This window comes from Tremella mesenterica (genome assembly GCF_000271645.1).
Source record: "Tremella mesenterica DSM 1558 unplaced genomic scaffold TREMEscaffold_8, whole genome shotgun sequence".
NCBI lineage: Eukaryota > Fungi > Basidiomycota > Tremellomycetes > Tremellales > Tremellaceae > Tremella > Tremella mesenterica.
Window position 1 is genome coordinate 787057 of NW_006711232.1, and position 22895 is coordinate 809951.

The 22895-nt window shown below is 45.9% G+C and overlaps 7 protein-coding genes across 7 annotated transcripts; 5 read left to right on the forward strand and 2 right to left on the reverse strand.

Moving 5' to 3' along the window:
* Nucleotides 1–228: 228 nt before the first annotated feature.
* Nucleotides 229–885, forward strand: TREMEDRAFT_32087 (uncharacterized protein; the record flags this gene model as incomplete). Its single annotated transcript, XM_007005560.1, has 1 exon — nt 229–885. The coding sequence occupies one exon, from the start codon at nt 229–231 to the stop codon at nt 883–885; it is 657 nt and encodes a 218-aa protein (XP_007005622.1).
* A 223-nt stretch (nt 886–1108) lies between these two features.
* TREMEDRAFT_63574 (uncharacterized protein) lies at nt 1109–1726 on the reverse strand (the record flags this gene model as incomplete). The annotated part of the gene is made up of 4 exons (XM_007005772.1): nt 1109–1240; nt 1366–1502; nt 1547–1574; nt 1673–1726. The coding sequence occupies 4 exons, from the start codon at nt 1724–1726 to the stop codon at nt 1109–1111; spliced, it is 351 nt and encodes a 116-aa protein (XP_007005834.1).
* A 319-nt stretch (nt 1727–2045) lies between these two features.
* TREMEDRAFT_20787 (uncharacterized protein) lies at nt 2046–5208 on the forward strand (the record flags this gene model as incomplete). The annotated part of the gene is made up of 5 exons (XM_007005555.1): nt 2046–2223; nt 2270–2375; nt 2438–3641; nt 3789–4196; nt 4438–5208. Coding segments are annotated over 5 exons (2667 nt in total), but the record flags the coding sequence as incomplete, so codon positions are not given.
* A 2521-nt stretch (nt 5209–7729) lies between these two features.
* On the forward strand, nt 7730–9975 carry TREMEDRAFT_63576 (uncharacterized protein; the record flags this gene model as incomplete). Its single annotated transcript, XM_007005773.1, has 6 exons — nt 7730–8026; nt 8319–8426; nt 8618–8715; nt 8877–9080; nt 9163–9446; nt 9668–9975. 6 exons carry the CDS (start codon nt 7730–7732, stop codon nt 9973–9975), a joined length of 1299 nt encoding a protein of 432 aa, XP_007005835.1.
* Nucleotides 9976–10733: 758 nt separating this feature from the next.
* Nucleotides 10734–15438, forward strand: TREMEDRAFT_32575 (uncharacterized protein; the record flags this gene model as incomplete). The annotated part of the gene is made up of 6 exons (XM_007005611.1): nt 10734–11064; nt 11340–11823; nt 11914–12844; nt 13038–14038; nt 14343–14743; nt 15056–15438. 6 exons carry the CDS (start codon nt 10734–10736, stop codon nt 15436–15438), a joined length of 3531 nt encoding a protein of 1176 aa, XP_007005673.1.
* A 593-nt stretch (nt 15439–16031) lies between these two features.
* On the forward strand, nt 16032–19961 carry TREMEDRAFT_74272 (uncharacterized protein). Its single transcript, XM_007005869.1, has 14 exons — nt 16032–16221; nt 16274–16309; nt 16692–16710; nt 16754–16793; nt 16993–17078; nt 17269–17416; nt 17516–17855; nt 17984–18562; nt 18610–18674; nt 18722–18749; nt 18796–18937; nt 18992–19120; nt 19163–19309; nt 19417–19961. The coding sequence occupies exons 1-14, from the start codon at nt 16191–16193 to the stop codon at nt 19874–19876; spliced, it is 2250 nt and encodes a 749-aa protein (XP_007005931.1). The 5' UTR covers nt 16032–16190; the 3' UTR covers nt 19877–19961.
* Nucleotides 19962–20219: 258 nt separating this feature from the next.
* On the reverse strand, nt 20220–22863 carry TREMEDRAFT_32135 (uncharacterized protein; the record flags this gene model as incomplete). Its single annotated transcript, XM_007005564.1, has 13 exons — nt 20220–20408; nt 20547–20776; nt 20827–20865; nt 21147–21375; nt 21428–21601; nt 21649–21858; nt 21940–22092; nt 22149–22212; nt 22257–22305; nt 22359–22386; nt 22428–22501; nt 22539–22671; nt 22717–22863. The coding sequence occupies 13 exons, from the start codon at nt 22861–22863 to the stop codon at nt 20220–20222; spliced, it is 1719 nt and encodes a 572-aa protein (XP_007005626.1).
* Nucleotides 22864–22895: the final 32 nt, after the last annotated feature.

Here is a 22895-nt window from a genome sequence, read left to right on the forward strand (position 1 = left end):
TTCCCCGCTTGTAAAGTCACGTGACTCCTCATTGATACATTGGACGCGTCCACCAAGATCCCACTTCGACCCGATTGAGCGTACATTACCTGTGTTCAGCTTCGATACGAGGGAGTAGTCAGTCAGTAGTCTCATCTCTCACGTGGCGCCTCTCTGACATTCAGGCCCAGATATCTACTCTCGTATCAGTATCTCTCAAACAACCCAGCGACGGTAACCCCACTCGACATGTACGGAGACCTCGCCCTTCAACTCGTCACAGCTTCTCACCGTTCTACCCTCTCTACCACCCCACAACTCCCTTTACCCAAATACGCTCTACCCCTCATCCTCTCCATATGTCTAGAAACACGTCAACTAGGTACTTCCATAGCATCCGCTGCTGAATCTCACGGTCAAGTCTCCCTCTCTCAAGATCGCGCTTTGGTCTGTAGTTTGACAGTACAACATCTAGCCGCACGTAGGAACAAACGATGTCTTCTCGCTTACCTTCATAATCGAGTCACTGGAATGAAAGAACGTTGGTGGGATGCAGGTGGAGGATTAGCGTATCTCTTATCTTCGGCGAATAACACAGCTGTGAATCCGGACAGTGATGCGCCAGATCTGAGAAGTGCACTTAGTCCTCAAGAGTTGGATTTTTTGAGAGGATATAATAATCTGATGCTGGATTACAAAACAGACTTCTTAGATGTGTTAGATTTGACAGCCGGAATAGAGAGACCACCCGGGGAGATCATGGTGGATGTTAGGGTGGTGAGAGATGCAGGAGAGGTGGTATTAGAAGGAGGGGAAAGGGTGGACTTCAGGAAAGGAGAGAGGTTTAGATTGGCTAGAAGTGCGGTAGAGAGGTTAATAGTACAAGGGTTTTTGGAGGAAGTGTGACAGTTGAGTTTTTCAATGGATGTTAACCTCCTTTATTCCCTTTCAGCTTGCTCCATAAACTGCGACGGGTGATATGAATGGTACGAGTCAAACTGCACAGATGGATAAGGTAGGACGAATCTCACGGACGGCCGGACGGGTTGATGTCAAATGTAGCATAGCAAATGCAATCTAGTCGATGCTGATGATCCATATCCACGATGGCTCCTCACTTCTCCCGCTGTCAAGCAGTCCCGTTGGCATACGATCCTGTCCGTTGAGGAGTGATCAGTCGTATCAACGCTTTGACCAAATCACCATTCTCGGCTCTGAGCGCTGTCTCCGCTTGATCCTTCGTGCAACCGATTTGTGAGACCTGTATGTCAACTTTGGTCAAATTCCACCCCCAGCTACAACAGCTAGAATCACCTCCTCTCGGTCGTGAGAGACATAGAAGTAAGAATGAAGGGGCGAGGAAGACACACCGAAGATATGACTCACGGCAAGATCCACATCCTCAGATTTGACCTCTATAACAGGTTTCACCTCCAAAGCTTCCATCGCCCGTTGAGCTTTTGTTCCTTCTTCTTTCATCAACCTTCTCTTTTCTAATTGTAACACTGCACTCTCCAGTTTATCTCGAAGTCAGTATACAGGCTAGCTTTGACCAGGACAACCGTACCTTTGATGTATGTACCACCGTCTGCGAACTATCCGTCAGCTTCTGAGCTGATGATGAAATGAACATCAAGGTGGGGGGATGAGATGGTGGAGATCTTATCGGGGGCAAGTGTGATAAACTACTCACATCCATTATGACCTCGGGTTGAGGTAACCTTCCGGACGAGCTTGATCCTGCCATGATTGAGAGTGTTTAAAGATACTTACCCTTTCATCGTTGGACATGGCCTGAAGGGGGAAATGTATTTATGTGTTAGTATTTCTTTAGTATTTATTCCGCCAACCTCCCACCGGCCACCGAGCTCAACGTCACCTTGCGCAGCGTCATTCCGCCTCCTCCTTCTCTTACATCTCGCACATGCTCACTAAAACGTTCCCTCACGCAACCCCTCCCTCTCCTAGGCAGAGCACTTGAAGCTTTCCATCTACTGCTCTGTGCTCTTCTCCTTGCCTCATATCGTTATCCTGACGCATAACGGTCAACTTTCGCCATGGCATACCAATCCCCTCTCATCTCCGTCCCACGCAAAACAACTTCTGACGTGGATTGGGCCGGGCCGATACGGTCCGTCATCGCTCATAGCTATGGTGAAGATCCCAACAATTACAACGAAGAATGCTCAGTCTTGCATCGTTGCAGACAAGATGCTGTCAAAGGCGCGGGAAGTGATCAAACTGGTAAGTTTTCCAGCTGACACCAATACACTGATAGCTGAGATCACAGCCAGAGATCTACTATACAAATATTTCGGTCAACTGGAACTGCTCGAGCTACGTTTTGCAGAGATCAAAATCGCTTTTCCATGGCAAGTCCCATTTACCCTTGTTACGTTAGCTGGACAGCGGCGTCTTCCAAGCTACACAGTCACGCAAGGCAGAGTTGACGGATCAGGAATGACGCTTTCACCGGAAAACTCACCACTCAAACCTCTCTGGCCTTCGAAAAAGCTTCAATCATTCATCTCCTTGCTTCTGTCCTCTCTTGTCTCGCTGCTACCTCGTCACGGGCCGATCCGGAGGGTGTGAAAAGAGCATATTACAATTCTAGAGCCGCCGCTGGCATGTTAACATATATCAACGAAAACTTCCTTCATGCTCCTTCTACAGACTTATCAAGAGAAGTCGTTCATCTACTGGTTGGAATAATGATGGCTCAAGCTACCGAAATCTTCACTGAAAAACTTGTCGATGAAAAGAAAGCTCCAGCTTTGGTGGCTAGATCTGCCAACCAAGCAGCTAGCATGTACTCCGCACTAGTAGAAGAAATGAAGGAATTCCAAGGGAAAGGAGTGTTCGATAGGCACTGGTTTCATGTCTTACAAATCAAATCTAAACTATTCGCCTCCTTAGCTCAATATTATCGAGCAACGGCAGATACAGCTTCGAACAAACATGGCTCGGCAGTGGTCCGACTTAAACTTGCCGATATGTTAGCTCAAGATGCCAAGAGTCAAGCAAGTTCATTCGCTTATGTTTTTGTCAGCTCCGCTACTCCCACACTACCACATGACGCCGGTACCAGTCTTCAAGAAATTTGTAAAGCTCATGCGGCATTATGTGCGGAAAGTAAAACTCAAGCAGTAAAAGATAACGATTTGGTTTATCATGATATTTTACCTTCCGAATCTACTCTGGCTCAGATCGAAAAACTTCCTCCGGCAGCACCAGTCACCATACAAGAGGTATATGGGAATCAGGAAGTGTCGAAACTCATCGGACCAGATATATTCATACGACTCATTCCTTTAGCAGTACACGAATCAGCTTCGGTTTATTCAGAGGAGAAAGCTAAACTCGTGCGCGGCGAAGTGGAAAGAGTGGATCTTTCTGAGGTGGAGGTTAGGGCGGGGTTGGAACATGCGGGTTTGCCTGGGTTGGTAAGCGTCTGGAGAAAGATGATCGACGATGAATCGGAAGATTCGGAGCAGGTGGACATTAGCGGTAGTTTGCGTAGATTGAGTCAGTATGTAAGGGATGGAGGATCGACGGAGAATTTGATGAAGAATCTGGAGAATGAAAGGGAGAGATGTGAGAGAGAATTGAGGGAGTTGAGTGGATTGTTGGAAAACGAAAGTAGAGAGTGTGAACGTATGAGGGTGAGTGAAATCATTTTTGAACTTACTCGATACATCTTTGACTGTCTACACTCTGCAACATCATAACAACGAATGTTTTCAATCCGCACTGTCGGGACAACGAACAACTGAAGCAGAGGAAGATATTTCATTCTTATTAACATATAGGCAAAATACGCACCGAATTTCACTCAATCTCCTTCCGGGCCACAAACAACACATTTCAGATCTACCATCTCTTCCAATCTCGGTGCCCTCTCCTCTGCCGCGAGCTCAGATGCGAACCTCTCCGCTTTATGGCAGAGTGTCCAACCTAAGATAACGGTTCTTGCTTCTGGAGAAGCGGCGTTGGAACGTACCGCAGCGGATGTGGCATCTGGCAGATCGGCAGCGCAGGTGCCGGTCCCGGTGATGTCGTTGTTGGACTTGCGAGATGAAGAACCGATCAGCCATGGACTCGTGGGAGAGGAGAAAGAAGAGTTGAAGAAAGCCATTGGGGAGGCTACTGAGAAGTTGGATAGGTTGGGTAAGATCAGAAGAGAGAGGGACGAGGTGTTGAAGGATCTGAAAGATAAGGTGCGTTCTGTTCACAACTCAATTCGCTTCAGGCATTCTACTTTCAACTCAACCGGTTCATCGGAGCTCATTGGAGCTCCTAACTCATCTCGTATCTCACAAGAACCGACGGTGTACATTTCGATCCTGTATACCACTTGCAAATTCGTGGCTCGGGGGCTGCTGACACTGTGTCATTGTCAGAGTGATAGTCTGCATGAGTCATGAACGTACGATAGAGCTTTAGACGCTAACTGGTCAGGTGCAAAACGATGATGTTTCTTCCTTACTTTTGCTCAATCGTCGAACGCAAGATGTCGAACCTCAGCTTTTCGCCTCAGAGCTCGAAAAGTTTCGTCCATATCAAGGTCGTCTCGCCTCGGCTGTTCAAGCATCAAGATCAACATTACAAGAACTACAAATGCTCGTGTCCCAAGTGGAAAGCGGCAAAGGTGTGAAAGAACGTCAACGTTCCTCTCGCCAGCGCTCAAAACGTATCCGGGAATGGGAACAGAAAATCGAATCAGCCGGTGAGACATACACCGAAATCAGGGGTGGAGTGGCGAAGGGTATGTCATACTACGAATCTTTGTCCCGAATCATCGATAATCTTCGAAAAGAAATTAAATCTTTCGTCTTGTCTAGAGAGGCAGAGAGGAACAGGATGATTTCGGAAATTGAGACTCGACAAAGACTTGGGGGATCTCCACCCCCTCTCCCATCTCATTCAGACAGAGGAATCGATACACAGCTGTCTAATCTATCTCTGGGATCTTCTAGTTATACTCCCTCACCCCAACCGATGATGTATGGCTCAACGCCGACTTTACCTCCTCCTCCCCAAGCACCCACTCCGAGATTCCCATCTCCACCACGAGGCCCAGCAGGGTATCCTTCGCCACCCACACATCCACCGAATACGTCGTCACCATATGACTTTAGCTCGTTGAGTAATTTGCCGGCGGCTTTCTCTACTACTCCCTCAGGACAACCACCCATGCCCCCCAGACCAGCAGCGGGACCCCCTCAACCTACGTATCCGACTAATACCACGCAAAGTTATGCTTATACTGCACCTCCGCAACGCCCTGCTTATCCTAATTATCCTCCTCCGACTTCGACGACCCCTTCGTATCCCTCACAATCGACTTCATCATATGCCTCTCAACAACCTCAATCATATACTTCCCAATCACCTTCAGCTTATCCTTCTCAGTCGTCATCAGCTTATCCTTCGCAACCCCCTTCAGCTCAACCGTCCCAATCACTCTCAGCATATCCTTCGGCACCAACCTCATCACCCTACCCACCTCCTCCCCCGCAACGCACAACATCAGGATCATACTATCCTCCTCCTAATCCCGTCAATCCATATTTTCCATACCCTCCACCTACCTCGCAACCGTATCAGCCAACAGCACCGTCTGCCCCGGCTTTCCCACCCGCTCCGACTCACGCACCAGGGGGATATCAGCCTCCCCCTCAAACATATGGTCCTCCACCTGGCTCAGGTTGGGGGTAAACCACTTTTCGCTCCCCAGAGAGTCGTTTGACAAAGCGGAATCAATCTTGATATCGTCTTTGATTCTCCGTCACTATGTCTTGCATGCTATCCATTTCCAGTGGCGACTGTATACGAGGATTTTCCGGATCGGCCGTATCGCGATCATGGGATAGCCTGCACGCTACTCAGTCTACCGCATGGGTCACTGGATGCCCTCTGTATTGGGTGTCTGTTTTGACTCGACTGATAGGTTGACGCGACCTTTGACACGATCAAGATCTTACTGACTTCATCCCTACCCTCCTTCATATCTACTCAGCTAACCTCATTCTCTGCAATTCAATGCTTACAGTGATACAGAGCTATCTCGGATCCTTCTTTTCCAATGAGTCTAATATAAGCTTTATGCCATCGTCCGCTCATCCTCCCTTTCCCCCAGACCTCCTTCCACTGAATAGTTCTTACCTACCGCCCTACTATCCTACCCCAGCCATGGGGTAGTAAAAGCTCATATGGTGGAAGGAACATCTTCTCAAGACGGTCGACGGCAGAGGTGGAAGGAGAGTGAGAGAAATTCGGCATGGAGAAGGTCCTTTACCCCTTCCTTCCACCCAAAGGATATCTCGAATCCGTCCTCTTCTCACCCCTCATACCTTACTGACCCAAGCTGATCGACAATTTTGACCCGACTACGGCAAGAAAGACTTCAAAACCCTTTCGGATCTTCTTTCGGTCTGACGGTACGTGTTATTGACTCATGGGCCCAGTTCGACCATACGATTCTAGTACCTAAATCCTACGGAAGGCAGCCTGTCAAGGAATGACACGATCACCGACTTGTAAAATCCAAGGAACCAAGTGTAGCAACCAAGGATCTCACCCGGTATATTGTGTAACAGTCAAGGATGTGAAGATCTCACCACTGAGACCTAAGGATCCAATTGCGCAAGCTGAGTAAACATAAGAGGAAGGACCCAAGAACTGAGTAAGGAGAAAAGGAGACTCTAAGGGGGTTTTAGGAAAAAGATTAATATCAACCCCCGTAATCGGATCTCATGAAACCCCTTCCTACTTTTCCTCCCCTTCCTATCCTTCCTTATACCCCGAGACATCGGCCGTGAAGTGGACAGCGTGGATCGTCGACTAAGGGGTAAATGACCTTATATCCCCGCCGAATTCGAAAGTGGATTGAAGTATATATGTAGGAAAGAGAAGAAAGTTCCCTTTGTCCATTTTCATTCTATCATTCCAATTGACGAGGTTTGTAAAGGACTTTACTAGCTACCATTCATCTCATTTTTTCACGCTTGGACATTCCCTCTTGACTTTGACCCATTACTCTTCTCTGCTCTACCGCTCTACCGCTCTATCGCTTTACTACTCTGCTTCTACATTACTCGTTCATTCGGACGGTCTGGAGATTGATATTTCCCACGATATTTGCCTAAGAACAATTTCTGTCGGATTGATTCTCTCTCCTCCCACTCCTATCTAGTTTACACGCTTAGTAGAAACGTTCAAGACGGATTGAAAGAAAGGTAGATTGGAAAAATGTCAATTCATTGGGAAACTGCTATTACTACTTCACCTGAATACATTCAGGAGGATCATACCCGTGCGTCCATCCTTCTTTCTTTCTTTCTTCTGCAATCCTCCAATGTTCCTATCTCTGTCTTGACTTCGCATCTTCCTCACTCATACGGGTACTACATAAGGATTCCTCTCATATCCCCACATCTCATATTCCACGTCCCACATCTCATGCCAATGAAGACTTTTATCCTCAAGCGTATTGGATCTCTGTTAATTTTCAGAACAAGAATTCTTCAACCTAGTCCCTCCCACACCTCAACCCCATCCTCATCCTATACAACCCTATCACCACCTCCCAATCCAAACACTCCACCCACCAAACATCTACCGACATCGTTCTTCCTCTTCAATCACTTCAGTAGATTCTTCACTTTCTTTCCAATGGTCTACCCAATCTGATCATTCTGATCAATCTCGAGTCTCTCATTTAATCCATCAATCTCCTTCTTTAAACCATATGTCTCTTCCTAATCAAACACCCAAAGGACAAATCACTGGTTCAATCACTAAACCTTCAGGATTGAGAAGTTCTACAGTAGGTCAAGTGAATGGAACAGGTCAAAGTATAGATCCAAAATTGTTCGCACCGAAATCGAAAGAAACTTCTTTGGAAGTTCAAATAGGTCAGAAAAGGGATCAAGGGCAATTGGAAGGAAATGAAGATGGTGTGGAAGAGGAAGAAGAGGTGAAGAAAGAGATTAAAGGTGGTAAAAAGAAGAAAGATGAGAAGAAAAAAGTTTCACATGCACGAAAGGTGGGTTTAAGACTTTGTCAACGTTCTCCTTTCTTACACCCTCTGATGTCCTTCACCATTGTCCTGATCCTTGCTCTTCGTGACCTTCTTACTCAATAGTCTTCTTTTCTTCGCTTGATATCCATCCCTCTCATACATCTAACCTTCGAGACATTGCAAAGTCATTGTGGGGAAAACAACATTTGTCGTATTGGCCAAATGAAAATGGTACTTTGTGAGAGAAGGAAGGAGGAGGGAACAGGGGGGGGGGATAACAAATGATACGGACACCACGCTGACACTCAACTAGCAGTCACCGGCCCATATACCCCGACCAAGGAACGCTTTTATACTGTTCCGTAAACATGTAGTGGATAGTAAACTTATTCCCGCCAGTGTGGAGATGAGGCATCAGAACGTTGTGAGTGGATGCTTTTATGAGGTCTTTCATTCGCTTTTCTCTCTTCCCTCTGATTCCATCTGAATGACCGCTCGACTACGTCGAAAGGCGTATATTTAATTTTTTGACACATGCTTGTATCATTGTGTACGATGAGATGGAGGGATTCTAAAGCTTGTCACCTGGGAATAGGAATAGAGCTGAGATGACAGAGCATCATCACTGCTAAGATGTGGGCGGAAGCTCCGGCAGAACAAAAAGCGCATTTCAATGAATTGGCAAGGATTGAGAAAGAAGAGCACATGATCAAGTGAGTTTGCTACCCTGATTCGCCACTCGCCGAGTCTTGTCTTTTCTTCAAATATGAACTCTAAGTAGTCCCTTTCTTCATATATGAGGTGCAAAGAGAGCGAAGATGTTTGCAAGGCAGCTTCGGGGACAATGACGAATAATACAGTTTGCTCATGTCAGATACCCAGGATACCGCTACCAACCCGTATACAGACGTACAAACGTCATTCGTCGACGTGTACGAAAAGATCAAGCTGAAGAAGATAAATGTAAATCCGTTGCTGAGTTGTTATTACGTGGAAAAACAGGTAAAGCTCTCGAGGAAGAAATAAGGGAAAGGAAAGTTTTAGATGAAGAATCTGAAGTTTCCGAGAAGAAAGACAAGTAAGTCGAAACGTTCTCTCCTATTCATTTCACCTCTTGAACGTCTGAAAGGGCATGAAAAAGAGGACATGTCTGATATCAGATCATCACGTAGAGGATCAGCTTCCGAACTTTCAAAAGGTGCTCTCAGAGCTCTTCGAGCTCAAGCTCGCCAACGAACAGCTTCGGTAGATTGGTCTGAAACATCAGCTTCTGTCGGTTTTTCTCGTCAGGTATCTCCTGGTGGTGATGATTCGTATGCTCAGGAAGGATGGAATGAGCATGGGAATGGACAAGGACAAGAACAATTTTATGCACCTCCTGCTGAATTTGGTTGGTTTTCAGAAGGGATGCAACAATCTTATGCATATCCTCAAGAGAATGAGCGTGAGTTTTCCCCTCTCTTTTCCCATCTTGTGTCATTCTCTTACATAATCTCTTATCTTCGTCCTCCCAAACTTCTCTCGTTGGATCTACTCACAAGAATTTCTCTTCTTCAGGAATCGTCAATGATTATATGAATGAAGGACAGGGGGAGATGAAGGAAAAGATGAAGATGGATATGAAGATGAGAATGGGGGAAAGGAGTATGAATGCTTATTTGTTAGACACATTTGATCCTCAACCTCAACCACATTATTCTTATCCTCAACCCGTAGCACCATTCTATCCCGGTGAAAGCAGAATGAGATATCCTTCCATTCCCGATATCTCTTTCTCAGTAGCTCCTGATCTTCTCTCTCCAACCGACCCAACACCTCTCGCGGCTACATCCCGCACGTTACGTCCCCCTTCCGCACGATGGGATCGTTCTTTCGGTCAAGAATTGGAAGGATTGTTCGATTCGAATGATATGTTATTGGAAGATTTCGGCGCTGCTTTAGCTCAGGCAGAAGAAGGAGTGACTGGTTGGTAGAATTGCTATCGGTGATGGGATGGTGTTGTGTTTATTTACGGAAGGATACAAAGAAAAATCAAAAGGAATTCATACCCCAATGACCAGACCAATGCATGGAAGATTTCAACGATTAAGTACAAGATGACTGGAAAGAAGAATTGCCACTGATGGTTGGGAAAGATGAAATCGCCACATTGACAGGCACAGGCTTTTGGAATCAGACCACGTGGGTAACCCTGAAAGTGGGGCCTGAAGGGGCGGAGATCGAGGAACGGTTCAAGTTCTAGTTCCGGTCCATTGGTCCAAATTGGGCAAAAGTAGTGGTGGTGGAAACTAACTCTACTAAACTTACTATTGTTCTCTCAATTCTTGTTGCTCCGTTACAATTCATATCTCTTTCATCGAGTTCAATAGATACATACTGTACCGAAGAGCTGACTTGAGTGGACATCGAACTCCCTTTGAGTCTCCCGCAGGTAGCAGTCCACAGGCCACAGGGCGGTTGGAATCCTGCCGCCCAGTTTTTGGCAACGACGATCCGAGCGTCTCCCTCCTCCCTCTCCCTTGCCCCCGCTCTCTTATTCGCTTCTCATCCTTTTCCTCCTTTGCTCTCTCCACTCTCTCCACACCCTGGTCACCCATCACCCAGACTTTTCAACTATCTATCACCCATATCATCATGACCGAACATCCACGTCTATCTCCTTAGCTACTTCTAACTCTTTCATCTCTCCTACGACAATCAGAAGAGAAACGAATAACATAACACTCCCACCATGTCATTCTGGAGAAGATATAAATCTCTTTCTCAACGTCCAAGAACATTAGGTTTAATCTCAGTAATATTCGTCCTCACTGTCTTCCTCTTTCATTCCATTCCTCAAGATGATCTCTATCGTGATGATCATCCTCAACAGAGAGTGATCATACCTGTCGGACCTCAGACATGGGAGGAATGGAACGATGGAGAGGAAGATACACCTTCGAATAAAGGTGGAATGGGAAGTTGGTTAAAGGTTAAAACACCTAAATTGGGGTTAGAAGGATTGGGTTTGAAGAAAGGTGGAAAAAGAAGTTTGTTGGTTACTGGTGGAGCTGGACAACTGGGTGAGTCATCCCTAGATTTGAACATTGTCTTCATACATTGGAACACCCGTCCTCCCACCCCTTGTAGAGCAGATTTTTTTTCTTTCCGATCATCTCTTTCCGTCTGATATCCTACCAGCTGTCTCAGCTAAGATGGAAGTCTCACGGCACGGAGAATTTCAAATCTCACGTCGTCTCAAGGGGTGAGATAGATAAGGAGATGCTTGCAGTGGTGGACAGGTGAGGGATAGAGGACAGGGGACAGGATGATAAAGGATGAAGAAGCTAATTTCTAGGCTTAGCCCTGGTCAATTCCCTCGTGGCCGACTACACCATCCATATTGTCGATATAGCCAAACGACCATCTTTCCTTACCAAATCTCCAAATATCATTTATCATCGAGGATCCATCTTACCTCCTTCAGACACACTCTCTTCCCTTTTCGCCACTACCTCTTTCGACGGTGTTGTACACCTCGCTGCTATATCCCTAGAAGCATGGTGTGAACCTAAAGAAATCGAATGTCTCACCGTCAACGAAGGTGGGACCAAAGCTGTCCTCGATCAACTCGACATTTTGCGACAGAAACAACCTCGCAGAGCTTTGCTCAGCTGGGGTAAACGTAAAGTCCCATGGATGATCTTGGCCAGTTCCATGGACGTTTATGGGAGTTCGGAGTTTATGGGTGGAAGTGTAGATGAAACAACACTGAGGCAACCGATCAATGCTATTGGTCGGACCAAACTGCTGGCAGAACAAGCTGTTGAAGAGGCCGCCACGTCCCCCATCTCTTCTTTCACTTCAGACCCTGACGACGAACAAGTGGCTTTGAACGGTACGATTGGTCCTGCCGGAGATGATCTGGAGAGACGTGGTTCGGAACAACAGACAAAGATGCCACTTAAAGCCGCCATCGTCCGATTCTCCGACGTATATGGTTATCCTCATGGGACCACCATAACACAATCATTCTTCCCTTCCCTCGTCATCGACGCTATCACCTCTCTTCCCATTCAATATTCCTCTAGTACTCCCCCGATGGATCTCATCCACGTAGACGACGCCGTGGCTGGTTTGACCAAAGTCATCCGTCGTCTGTCCACCCAGTCTGATCCAAATATGGGCGGTTTGGAGAATTTTAACATCGTCTCTGGTGGAAAACGTTGGAACTCGGAGGAGATAGTGGATCTCGTTCGAGCTCAAACAGGTTCAATGTCGCCTTTAAGAGATATAGGTGATCATCTAGCCGCTTTCGCCCCAGTCGCAGAGTATTCCAACATCAAAGCATCCACAGATCTGGATTGGCAACCTACCACCTCGCTGACAGTAGGATTAGGTCGTACTGTCACAGCTCTATCTTCTGAAATGGCACATTATACCAGAGCATTTCACTCGGATAATTGTCCACCTTCTGCCGACTATCCTTCGTTGGATGGATTACAACATCCTCAACCGGAGGATGAAAGGAATCGTGATTTGTCAAAGTTGGACGGATGTACCGTCGGTATGGGTTTCAATCATGATGGTTGGATACATCATGTCAAATGTGAAGATGGAAGGTTTTGTGGGGCAGATGGGAATAAAGTAATAGCTTATAATTGGAACGCGAGCGTTTGGATCGTAAAAGCTCAAAGGAGTGATGTGGTCAGGGAGAGATTCCTTAGGGTGAGGTTTGAAGAGGAAACTGGAGCGGGGACATTGGGAATAAGTGAAGAGAATTGGGATGCGGGGATTGTAAAGTTGGAATTGTTCCCACCTGATAGAGAGGATGATGCGGCGATTCTGACTTTTGATATTGAAGTGAGTGGGCATTTCATGTCACCCTGAGTATTTCATTATAGCGGGCACCTGCACTAGTCACCCCTGTTGAATTCATCCCTGCCATGAGCGGTTTCAAAGAGCGAAGCTCAGCACCGAATAGGGTATGCTATCATCTTCACGTTACATGATCGTCTTCGCTTCGACCATACCAGCGAATATGGCTGACATTCAGGTCTCTGAAAGCTCTTCCAGTCTTCGAGTCATGATCCCCAATTCAGAGCAACAACTCCACGCCGTGGCCAATACAACCGACTCTTCAACTTCTTTCGTCATGGAACACCTGACCAAATTCGCCAGACCTCATTATGACATGCGTCTAACTGTCATTTGTTGTCCTTCCGTTGGTGATTGGCCCTTACTATTGGACGATTTCGAAACTGCCGATATCTTATATGGATCCACTGGTCAAATCCCTTTCAACGCTTCTAGAAGATCCTCACAATGTACACGTGCTGCAAAAGCCGTAGAATATAATTCTAATAAATTATCAAGTGAAGAAAAAGTTTTAGACGCGATGGCTTCTCCACCTCAACTAGGTGAATCATTACAAGATTCATTACAAGTTTCAACACAGTTAAGTAAATTACCAAACGATTGGGGTTTAGCACATTTACCACCATGTTGGAACGAATGTCATTCTCCAACAGTTTGTATACAATCTGGTGATTGTCGTTGTGTCAAAGCGGATCATTGTAGGCCAAGAAGAGAAAACCCTTTATTATATCAATTCAAAACGATGAAGAAAAACCCAATTGAAATAATGTTTGATTCTCATCGATTATCAAATGAAGTGAAACAAAAAGATTGGAAAGATATTTTATTACCAAAAGCTAAATCTTATTTCACTCAACATGATAAATTCCCAAAAGTTCATATCGTCAATGGATATCCAGAAGAAAAGAAAATAGAATTAGCGGAATGTCATAAACTTCAACCTGCTCATTGTTTCTCTGCGGATAATATTTTATATAGAGCTATGAGACATATAAGTGTTTCTGCTGAAGAAGCGGATTTGATCGTTTTACCGGTTTATCAACATTGTACAGATGAAGAATTCATGTTACATGATTTGACAGCTTTTGCTGTCAAGACTATACCGGGGGTTTTAAATCAAGATAAGAAATTAGCTTTTGTTTTGACTCATGATTGGGGGATTTGTGTAAATTTCGCTTGGTGAGTTGGTTCCTTCCTCTCCTTCAATTCAGGTCATAAACATTTTCTCACCCCTCACCCCTCACCCCTCACCCCTCATCCCTCACTCATTATTCATCCATTCTAAAATCTCATTTTTTCTTTCATCTCGTCATTACTGGAAAGTCGTGATCCTCAAATCATTCTTTACACGAGGAATAAACACCATTACCCCTTCATTTTCTTTTAATCTCGAAAGAGGTCCTGAGGTACTTTAATGGTGTAACATGTGAAACAGAAATATGATGATCAAAGAAGAAGAGAAGATTTGAGCTGACGTTCAAAGGGAAATATGGTCAGCTAGAGGAGAATCTCATCTCACACCCGATTGGATACTCCGTAACGCATTAGTTTGGTCCGTAATGGGAGATTACAATTCCCCTTGTTATAGACCTCATCAAGATATAGTAGTTCCACCTAGAACTTGTAAATCCATCGATCTCAGAGAACATTTCCCAGAAATAACAAACGTTACTCCGATGAGACAAAGAACTAAATTAGTCACTTGGTCTGGAACTTATTGGGGTACTGGGAAGAATATGAGGTTGAGATTAACTTGTGAAAGAGGTGGTGCGGGTAAAGAAGAGTTGGTTCCGGGCGGAGGACCGATGAGTAGTTGGTATAATTGGGAATATATGAAAGAGATTTCTGGTGCTAGGTTTTGTCCTCAGCCCACTGGAATAGCGGGTGAGTTTATGTTTCTTCTTTGGTACTCCTTCTTTACCCCTCTTCCCTTTTCATGTCGTTGGGCATGCTTTCTACTTTGCCTCAACTTCTAGTCCTTTGTAACTCTCATCCACGATATTCGGTCATTGGACAGAATCAATCAAATTTGATAGTGTATGAGTATCACTAGTCCTAGACAAGATGATTGCCACCCAAACAAGGGTGTGTATAGTCGTCAAGGTTGCCTCTCCTGGTCATCTACAAGTGTGGCGAAAATAGGAGGAAAGAGGGAAGGGAATAATGAAACGAAGATAATGTGCTTACTTTGCTCAGGCTGGTCACCACGTATCAACGACGCCATTTACGCAGGTTGTATACCCGTCCTTACCGCCGAAGGTACTCATTATCCATTCGCAGATTTCTTAGATTGGTCAAAATTCTCAATCCGTATAAAACCTACCGAACTCGATCAACTCGAACGTATCCTATCTGCTATCCCACTCGAACAGTTAGAGGAAATGCAAGCGAATCTCATGTTGGTCAGAGAAGCTTTCATCTATTCTACGGATGAGAATCCAGAGGATGAATTGAAAAGACGTGGACCGATGTTTTTCGCTTTGCATGAAGCTGGGATGAGGTTGAGGACTTTGTATCCTGTTGGAAAGAATGGTGTGAGTAAAGATACTATATATCGACAGCCTGTGAAGGGAGGATGATTCGGGGGATGACCAAGAACTATTTAACCAATCGAAGAACCAAGCATGGATTCGACCACCCATCCGTCACCATGTCGCAGATCGCACGGGTCAGCTACGCTTCACGACCTGAGGCACTTTTCCCTGTGTTTCAGGTCAGCGAGGCTGAGGGTTTTGGACGGCTGATGAGGAGTACTCGTTTTGGGTAGGTCAAATCATGTCAAGGGGGATTAAGGGGTCTTTGCGATTCGACTTTGGTATTCGAGGTGATGGAAGTTAGTTGGGACTTTTTTGTTTCTTTTTCCTGGGTGTAGGCTAAATTACTACCGGTGTAACCTCGGCTGGGGTTTGTGTAAATGTATATACAAAAAGTCAATAAATCATCACTCTGCATGCTTTTCCATCATGTCCTGTTCGATGTATGTTAACATTGCATCATTCCTGGTTCCCTACTGTCAGTAGTAGTGATCCAACCAGTGGTTCAATCTAACCGGGTATAGGTACATGGCGAGCCTGACTTACTTCGAGTCGGTTGTATTCGGCAATCGCCGATCACCGAAGGAATTTCGACCCCCACTCACTTCCTTCCATTCTTCTCCTTTTATACCCCAACCCCCTACTCTCTCTCTCTCTCTTTCAACTTCCGAACCCCTTCCTTCCTCTTTATCAAATCTTACCTCTTCATCTATTCCCTCTACTCGAATTCATCTTTCACTTTACAACTCCTCAACTTTCGAAAATAGACAAATAAGAAACTAAAGCCAAAAAAAAAGATGATACCTCTTTCTCATCCTGCTATCGTTGGTAAGTACATATTCACCATAAGATGACAATGCTTGAGAACTGATTATGATAGACGGTTGGTTCAGAGAGATATCTTCACAATGGCCAGGTACGTCCTTTGTCTATTCTCAAACTTGGTTCTGGTGTTTTCTACCTTGTTCTATCAGCTCTAGTCTTATTCTCATTCACTGTATACACAAGTTCTTCTATGTGATGGCTTCTCTTCGGTTTTCATCATTTTCATTATCATCATGGATCTGAAAACGTTTGAAAATTTTGGAAGGAGTGAGACAGATTAGTATCTATCTGTAGATGCCATGAAGAATATGAGGAATGTTGGAACTCGATCACCGATCACCTCCCCTTCGACATTTCCTTGATGCCCTTCCCTTAGAGACTTCCGTTACCTGAAGAGTTTCACCACCTCAACTGAGAGTTTTCGTCACAGTATCGAAAAGGGAGGAGAGAAGAACAAAGCTGATATCACATAGGTCAGGCGATGACACTCAAGTGAGCTAACGCGCTGTTGTATCAGTCAAAGCTGACAGGATAGGGTCAAGGAGATTTTACACGTTGAGAAATCTCTTTACCAGGTCAGTACTCGATCTTTTCATCACTCCGACCGAGTCGGATTGTGCCCCTGGTCTGAGTCACTCAAAGTCGTATGGGTAGGGGTATGTGTCAAGGGAGCCTTGCGTCGGTGTCCCAGAAGTGAAAAAATGATATTTGGGGTGGAATGCCTGAGGGCAAAGGAAGAAGGGGAGAAGTCGAAAGTCATTGACTGACCCTCAGGACGTACTCGTTTTCAATAGTGAAACATACGGGAATGTCCTCGTTCTGGATGGTGCTATCCAATGCACGGAGAGGGACGAATTTGCGTGAGTCAAGCTTTTCCACTGATCCTGGAAAGCCTTTGACTCGCACAAATCCCCTGCTGTATTCTCCACACACAGCGCCGATGTATCCAACTCCGTTCTTCGATCCGTAACGAGCGCCATCGCAGTGGGTGTAGACAAGTGAATTGCTCTACCATGTCTGGCCCCAAAAGCGGGCAAGTGCTCATTCCAGATACCAAGAAATGATCACCCACATCCCCATGGCATCTCACCCTGACCCCAAACATGTGCTCGTTATCGGAGGTGGAGACGGTGGTGTCATCCGCGAAGTTCTCAAGCACAAGAGCGTCGAAAAGGTCACCTTGTGTGACATTGATGAAGTGAGTGTTGGCCTCTTCCGTGTCCATACTTCGTCGGGAAGGCTCCGAGCACGCATCTTCGAGCTTCGGGGGGTTAAAAAAAACTGTGCTGAAACCCAGGCCGTCATCCGAGTATCCAAAGAGTACCTACCTGCGATGTCTGCATGCTACAAGGACAAACGTGTCGAGGTCCACATTGGCGATGGCTTCAAATTCCTTCCCGATCACAAAGATTCCTACGATGTCATCATCACCGACTCTTCCGATCCCGTCGGACCTGCCGAGGCTCTCTTCAAGCCTGACTACTTCAAACTACTCAAAGAATCATTGAAAAAGGGCGGAAACATCAGCACTCAAGCTGAATGTCTCTGGCTTCATCTGCCACTCATGAGGGAGCTCAAGCAGAATTGCTCCAAGCTCTTCCCAGTGTGCGAGTTCGCCTTCACCACCATCCCTACATGTGAGTGCATCATAACTGTCCCTAATCCCGCACGTCCATGCGCAGCTATCCTGAATAGCTTCCGCTCGAGGCTTGGTACACTCATAGCTATCATGAGAATCGTTGTTTGGGAAATCCGCTGACTTTAGACCCCTCCGGCCAAATCAGCGTCATGATTTGCTCCAAAGAGGAAGGTCGCAAAGTCACCGTACCTCTCCGTGCCGTCTCAGACACTAGATACTACAACTCTGCCATTCACAAGGCTGCCTTTACCCTTCCCGAGTTCGGTCGAGCCATTCTTGAAGAAGGTACCAACGTGATGCCCAAATTCGCCCGCCCAGTCGTGCCCAAAACCACCAAAAAGAAGGTCCTCCTGCTCGGTTCTGGTCTCGTTGCCGGCCCCGCGGCAGAATACATCACTCGTCACAACCACGAACTCACCGTGGGATGTCGGACCTACGCTACAGCTGAGGCCTTATGTGCTGATCTGCCTAACGCTTCACCCATGACTGTCGATGTCGGTTCGGCGGACGCTCTCCGACAGGCCATCAAAGGCCACGAAGTCGTTGTCAGTTTGGTCCCTTACACATATCACGCCGCAGTCATGCAGGCCGCATTGTTGGAGAAGTGTGCGGTGGTCACTACATCGTACTTCAACCCTCAAATGCGAGCTTTGGAACAACAATTCATCGATGCAGGTTTGATCTGCTTCAACGAGATTGGTGTTGGTGAGTGTTGTCGAGCTTAACGTTTGACAATCGCTCATGATGCTCAGACCCCGGTGTCGACCACCTCTGGGCTATCAAAACCATTTCCGAGGTGCACAAGGCCGGTGGGAAAGTGAGTAAAGCTCGACACCTTTGATTAAAAGTAGCTGACCGATGCAGATCAAGAGCTTTTACAGTTATTGCGGAGGTCAGCTCACATTGCGACTTGTAATCATGATAGCTCACATTTCTAGGTCTTCCGGAACCAGCTGCGTCCGACAATGCGCTCGGATACAAATTCTCCTGGTCTCCCGCTGGCGTTCTCATGGCCCTGAACAACGACGGTCAATTCCTCAAAGACGGCCAGATCGCTCGTGTGGACGGGAAAGATCTCATGTGAGTGTTTAGCAACCTCTATATTTGACGCGGGGTATGAGCTGATGTACTTAGGCGCTCGGCTAAGCCATACTACTTTTCTCCAGCATACAACCTCGTCTGCTACCCCAACCGCGACTCTTCTGCCTTCAAGGAGTTTTACGGTCTGCAGGATGTTCAGAACCTTGTGCGGGGCACTTTGAGGTCAGCTATCTTACTTTGAGGTCGTCGTAGCTGACGAAATAGATATGGCGGTTTCTGTGAAGTCATCGAAGCTTGGAAAGAAATCGGCTTGATGGATGATACTCCTGTTGAATATCTCCAAAAAGGTGCCGAAGAGATCACCTGGGTTCAGTTGATGGGTAAATTACTTGATGTAGGCGCCACGGAAGAGTATGTCTACTTTCTTCCTTTCCTCTTCATAAACCCATCCATCATCATCCCGTCTCAAGCCTTACATGCACAACTCTGCGATCCCGATGTGACTTGCTTACAACTAGTGAAATCTTGGCAAAACTCAAGACCCTCCAATCGATCCCTGCCGACCAATACAAAATCATAACCTCTAAATTCCGTCAACTAGGTCTCTTCTCATCCTCTCCCGTCGCAAAGAGATCATCCGTCATGCGCTCTCTCTCCGCATTGCTCGAGGAGAGATGTAGGTTCCAACCTGGTGAAGTTGACATTGTCCTCCTTCAACACACTTTCGAGATCATTCATGCCGATGGACGTGAAGAAACCGTCACTTCGACGCTTGAGACGTATGGGGATAGGAATGGTGGACCTTCTGCCATGGCCAAATTGGTCGGTGTACCATGTGGTATGGCAGTCCAATTCATCTTAGAGGGTGTATTGACCAAACCTGGAGTACATGCACCGTACGAAGAGGAAGTTTGTGCTTTGTTTAGGGAAAGGTTGGAGAAAGAAGAAGGGATCACGATGGTTGAGAAAACTGTTTAGATTGTGGTGTTTTTGTTCGATCTGAATCTTGTAGATAGATAAATCCTCCAGATCTTATGCACTACAACCTGTTTACCCCTTGTCATCGATCTACTGGTGTAGATTCAACCCTTACGCCTGCTGTCATTATCGCAGCATTCTGATGAAAGCAAGAGAAAGTAAAGTCGAAGTAGTCTCAGCAGGTAAACGAGAAGAAATGCACAATGCAAGATGTGTTTTTGTTATAAATGACAACAATCAAGTTTCAGTCTGTTACTATTGAGTATAATAACGATCTCTCAATCATCAGCTTACACTTCGACATCAAGAAAAACAAACCCGATATGTCCCATACCTGTCCTAGTCAGCCTTTTGTCAAATCACAAACAAGGTGTGATGACTTACCAGGAGAAACCACCCAAGCTCTTTTCAACGTAGGTGATATTCTTTCATTCTTATGTTTTCTTGAAAATTTCAGATCTTCCATGATTTTCGATCTTTGTATTCGAAATTCAGTTTGTTCCAACTTTAAAACATTATCATCCATTTCATCCTTTTCATCCATTTCGTTCATTTCATTCATTCCATTCATTTCGTTCATTTCGTTCATTTCGCTTTCCACTATAGTCGTTGTTTCTTCTCCTTCTGAGGTTCTTTCCGAGTTGGACAATTCATTGACCAGATGACCGACCAAATCATACTCAGACGTCCTTTCTGAAGAAGAGACTTCATTGACCAGATGAACGGCCAAATCAGCTTCACCGATAGCTTCACCCATTACCGGGGAATGAAGAGGTACTTGTGCTTCGTGCAAATCTTGATCTACGGCAGCTGTTACTATTCGGACTTGAGGGAATACACGGTGAAGGGAATGTAAACCTTGTCTGGCTACTAAGAATGTGAGAAGTATTATATTAGGTTCTGAAATCAGCATATGGAGTGAGGGGGAAGGAGAGGGAAGTGGGACGTACGGGGTATACCGTGGTCTAGAAGAATACGGATTGCCATCACTGTGATTCAGTGAGGTACAATGATTTTGACGGACTGAGAAGGGATGTGTATTATATCGGGGATTATAGATAGTTAAATTTGAATATGCAGTACGTGAGTTCGAAGAGAGATGGTAATCTCTGGGTTTTTGCGGATCAGTGGTGGGGCGGGGGGAGGAAAGGGAAGGGAAGGGAGGGGGAAATCAGAAGTTACTTGTGGTAAGGATGACAGAGAAGGGAGCTGGAAAGTATGCTATAGAGGGGAAAGGGCGATTCGAAGGATAAAACGAGTGACAACTCACTAGCAGCGGCCCCCGTACCCATTTGAGAATCTAACAATAAAACTCGAACGCTCTCACTCTCTTCTCGACTTTTAATACATTGCGGTAAATCACTACTCAATAACAAAGGTTCCCCCGTCTTCGGATCAGACTGAATAAGCATAGCACCTATTTGTACGTCCCTAATGACCCTTCGGAGACCATATGAGAATGGACCTCCAGATCGAAGGATAGAAACTCCTACCAATGGCTATGTATTCAGCATACAAACCTTAATCCTCGACACTTGAGACAACACTCACATCGGTAGTCGGAGCCATTCCATGGTATTCAACACCAAGAGGGGTGGTGATAGTCGTAGGCTGAAAAGGTGTCAAAGTCAAAGCTTTCTCCACTACCAAAGTAGCTAGTCGATCTGTGTAAAATATAAAATCTCCTCTTTCCGTTTCTTCATCTCTGAGAATAGTCATGATTCCCTCAAATTCAGCACACATAACATCATGCAGAGAAGAGCATGACTTACGAGTAATTGATTGGTTTGTTCTAACAAGACAAGATTATGATCTTGGAATTCTTCTGTTGGACAAGTCGATTTAGCTTTGGCTTTGTCACCTTCTTCTTGTCCTATACGAGCGAGTACATTACGGAAACGAAGAGATCGAGAGTCGACTTGTCCTTTGATATGCGTGACTAGTAATTCGATGGCTACTTGATTGGAGAAGCCGGGAACGATCTGAGGTAAGTTTGTCGTCTCGGTGATAGAGTCAGCGGGGGTGAGAGAATTGACATTGAGGAGTGAGGAAAGGAGACTTACTATATCTGCGTAACGGGAAGAAGGTTGAACAAAATTATCATAACTGCTCTTAACAAACCGAAGGTATTGATCAAGTATCCCTTCGACATCCCTACCCCTTTCTTTGGTATCCCTTATAATACGTCGGGCCAGCATAAGGTCCGAATCACAATTCTAAATTTGATCAGACAATCACAAAATCACCAAATCTTGTATCGCTCAAAACTCACAACGAAGACCTTCAAATCATACAGTCGTCGTAATTCTTCTGATTGAAGAGCCATGATACCTTCCCTACGATCGTCAATTATGTGCACAAGGGAAGGTAAATGACTCACACAATGATCACACTTGCACCGTATATGTACTTCTTCTCCGGCATACGTTCTACAAACAGAGTCAGAGTCCCTTCCATACAAATACACGTAGACCGGACATACGATGGTGCACGAAGGAATACACAGGTATCTGCAAAGTGAGCTGACCCGGTCAGGTGTTTTCAAGCTCACCTCTGTCGCTCGACCTTGCTTGAGATCTCGGACACACCTTGCAAACAAGGTCATATCTATTGAGTCGGGATGATCTACAAGTCAGCGGAGTCATAGTGATCAACGACCCACCCAGGTCAAGCTCATTCCGGAAGGCCCTTTCGACCTCCTCGGGGGTGTGGGCGCAGTAGAATGAATCTTGGCTCAGAATCAGGACAGTGGGTATGTAATTGAGAGCGGACAAGATGGCTCGAGCTACTGATGTCTACGAGAGTCAGCCTTTCGTATAGAGAGCCGAATACGAGATGACCTTGCCCGACGCGCTTCCACCTGCGATACCAATCACATAGGCCTCAATGTTCTTACCGTCTGGGCCATACCACGGTGCCCTCCCATGAGAAGCCATGACGACGTTTTTATCGGTACGAGACGCAGCTTGTGTTCTCCTCCTCGACATCCGAGGTCTCTGTGAAGTAGCTTGGGTGGACA

Excerpts from the sequence above, each read along its gene's own strand:
- TREMEDRAFT_74272 (XM_007005869.1), top strand. The coding sequence starts at position 16,191 with ATGATACCTCTTTCTCATCCTGCTATCGTTG. Across the intron at positions 17,417-17,515 it reads CCTTGTGTGACATTGATGAA|GCCGTCATCCGAGTATCCAA; the intron begins GTGAGTGTTGGC and ends GCTGAAACCCAG. Across the intron at positions 19,310-19,416 it reads GATGTAGGCGCCACGGAAGA|TGAAATCTTGGCAAAACTCA; the intron begins GTATGTCTACTT and ends GCTTACAACTAG.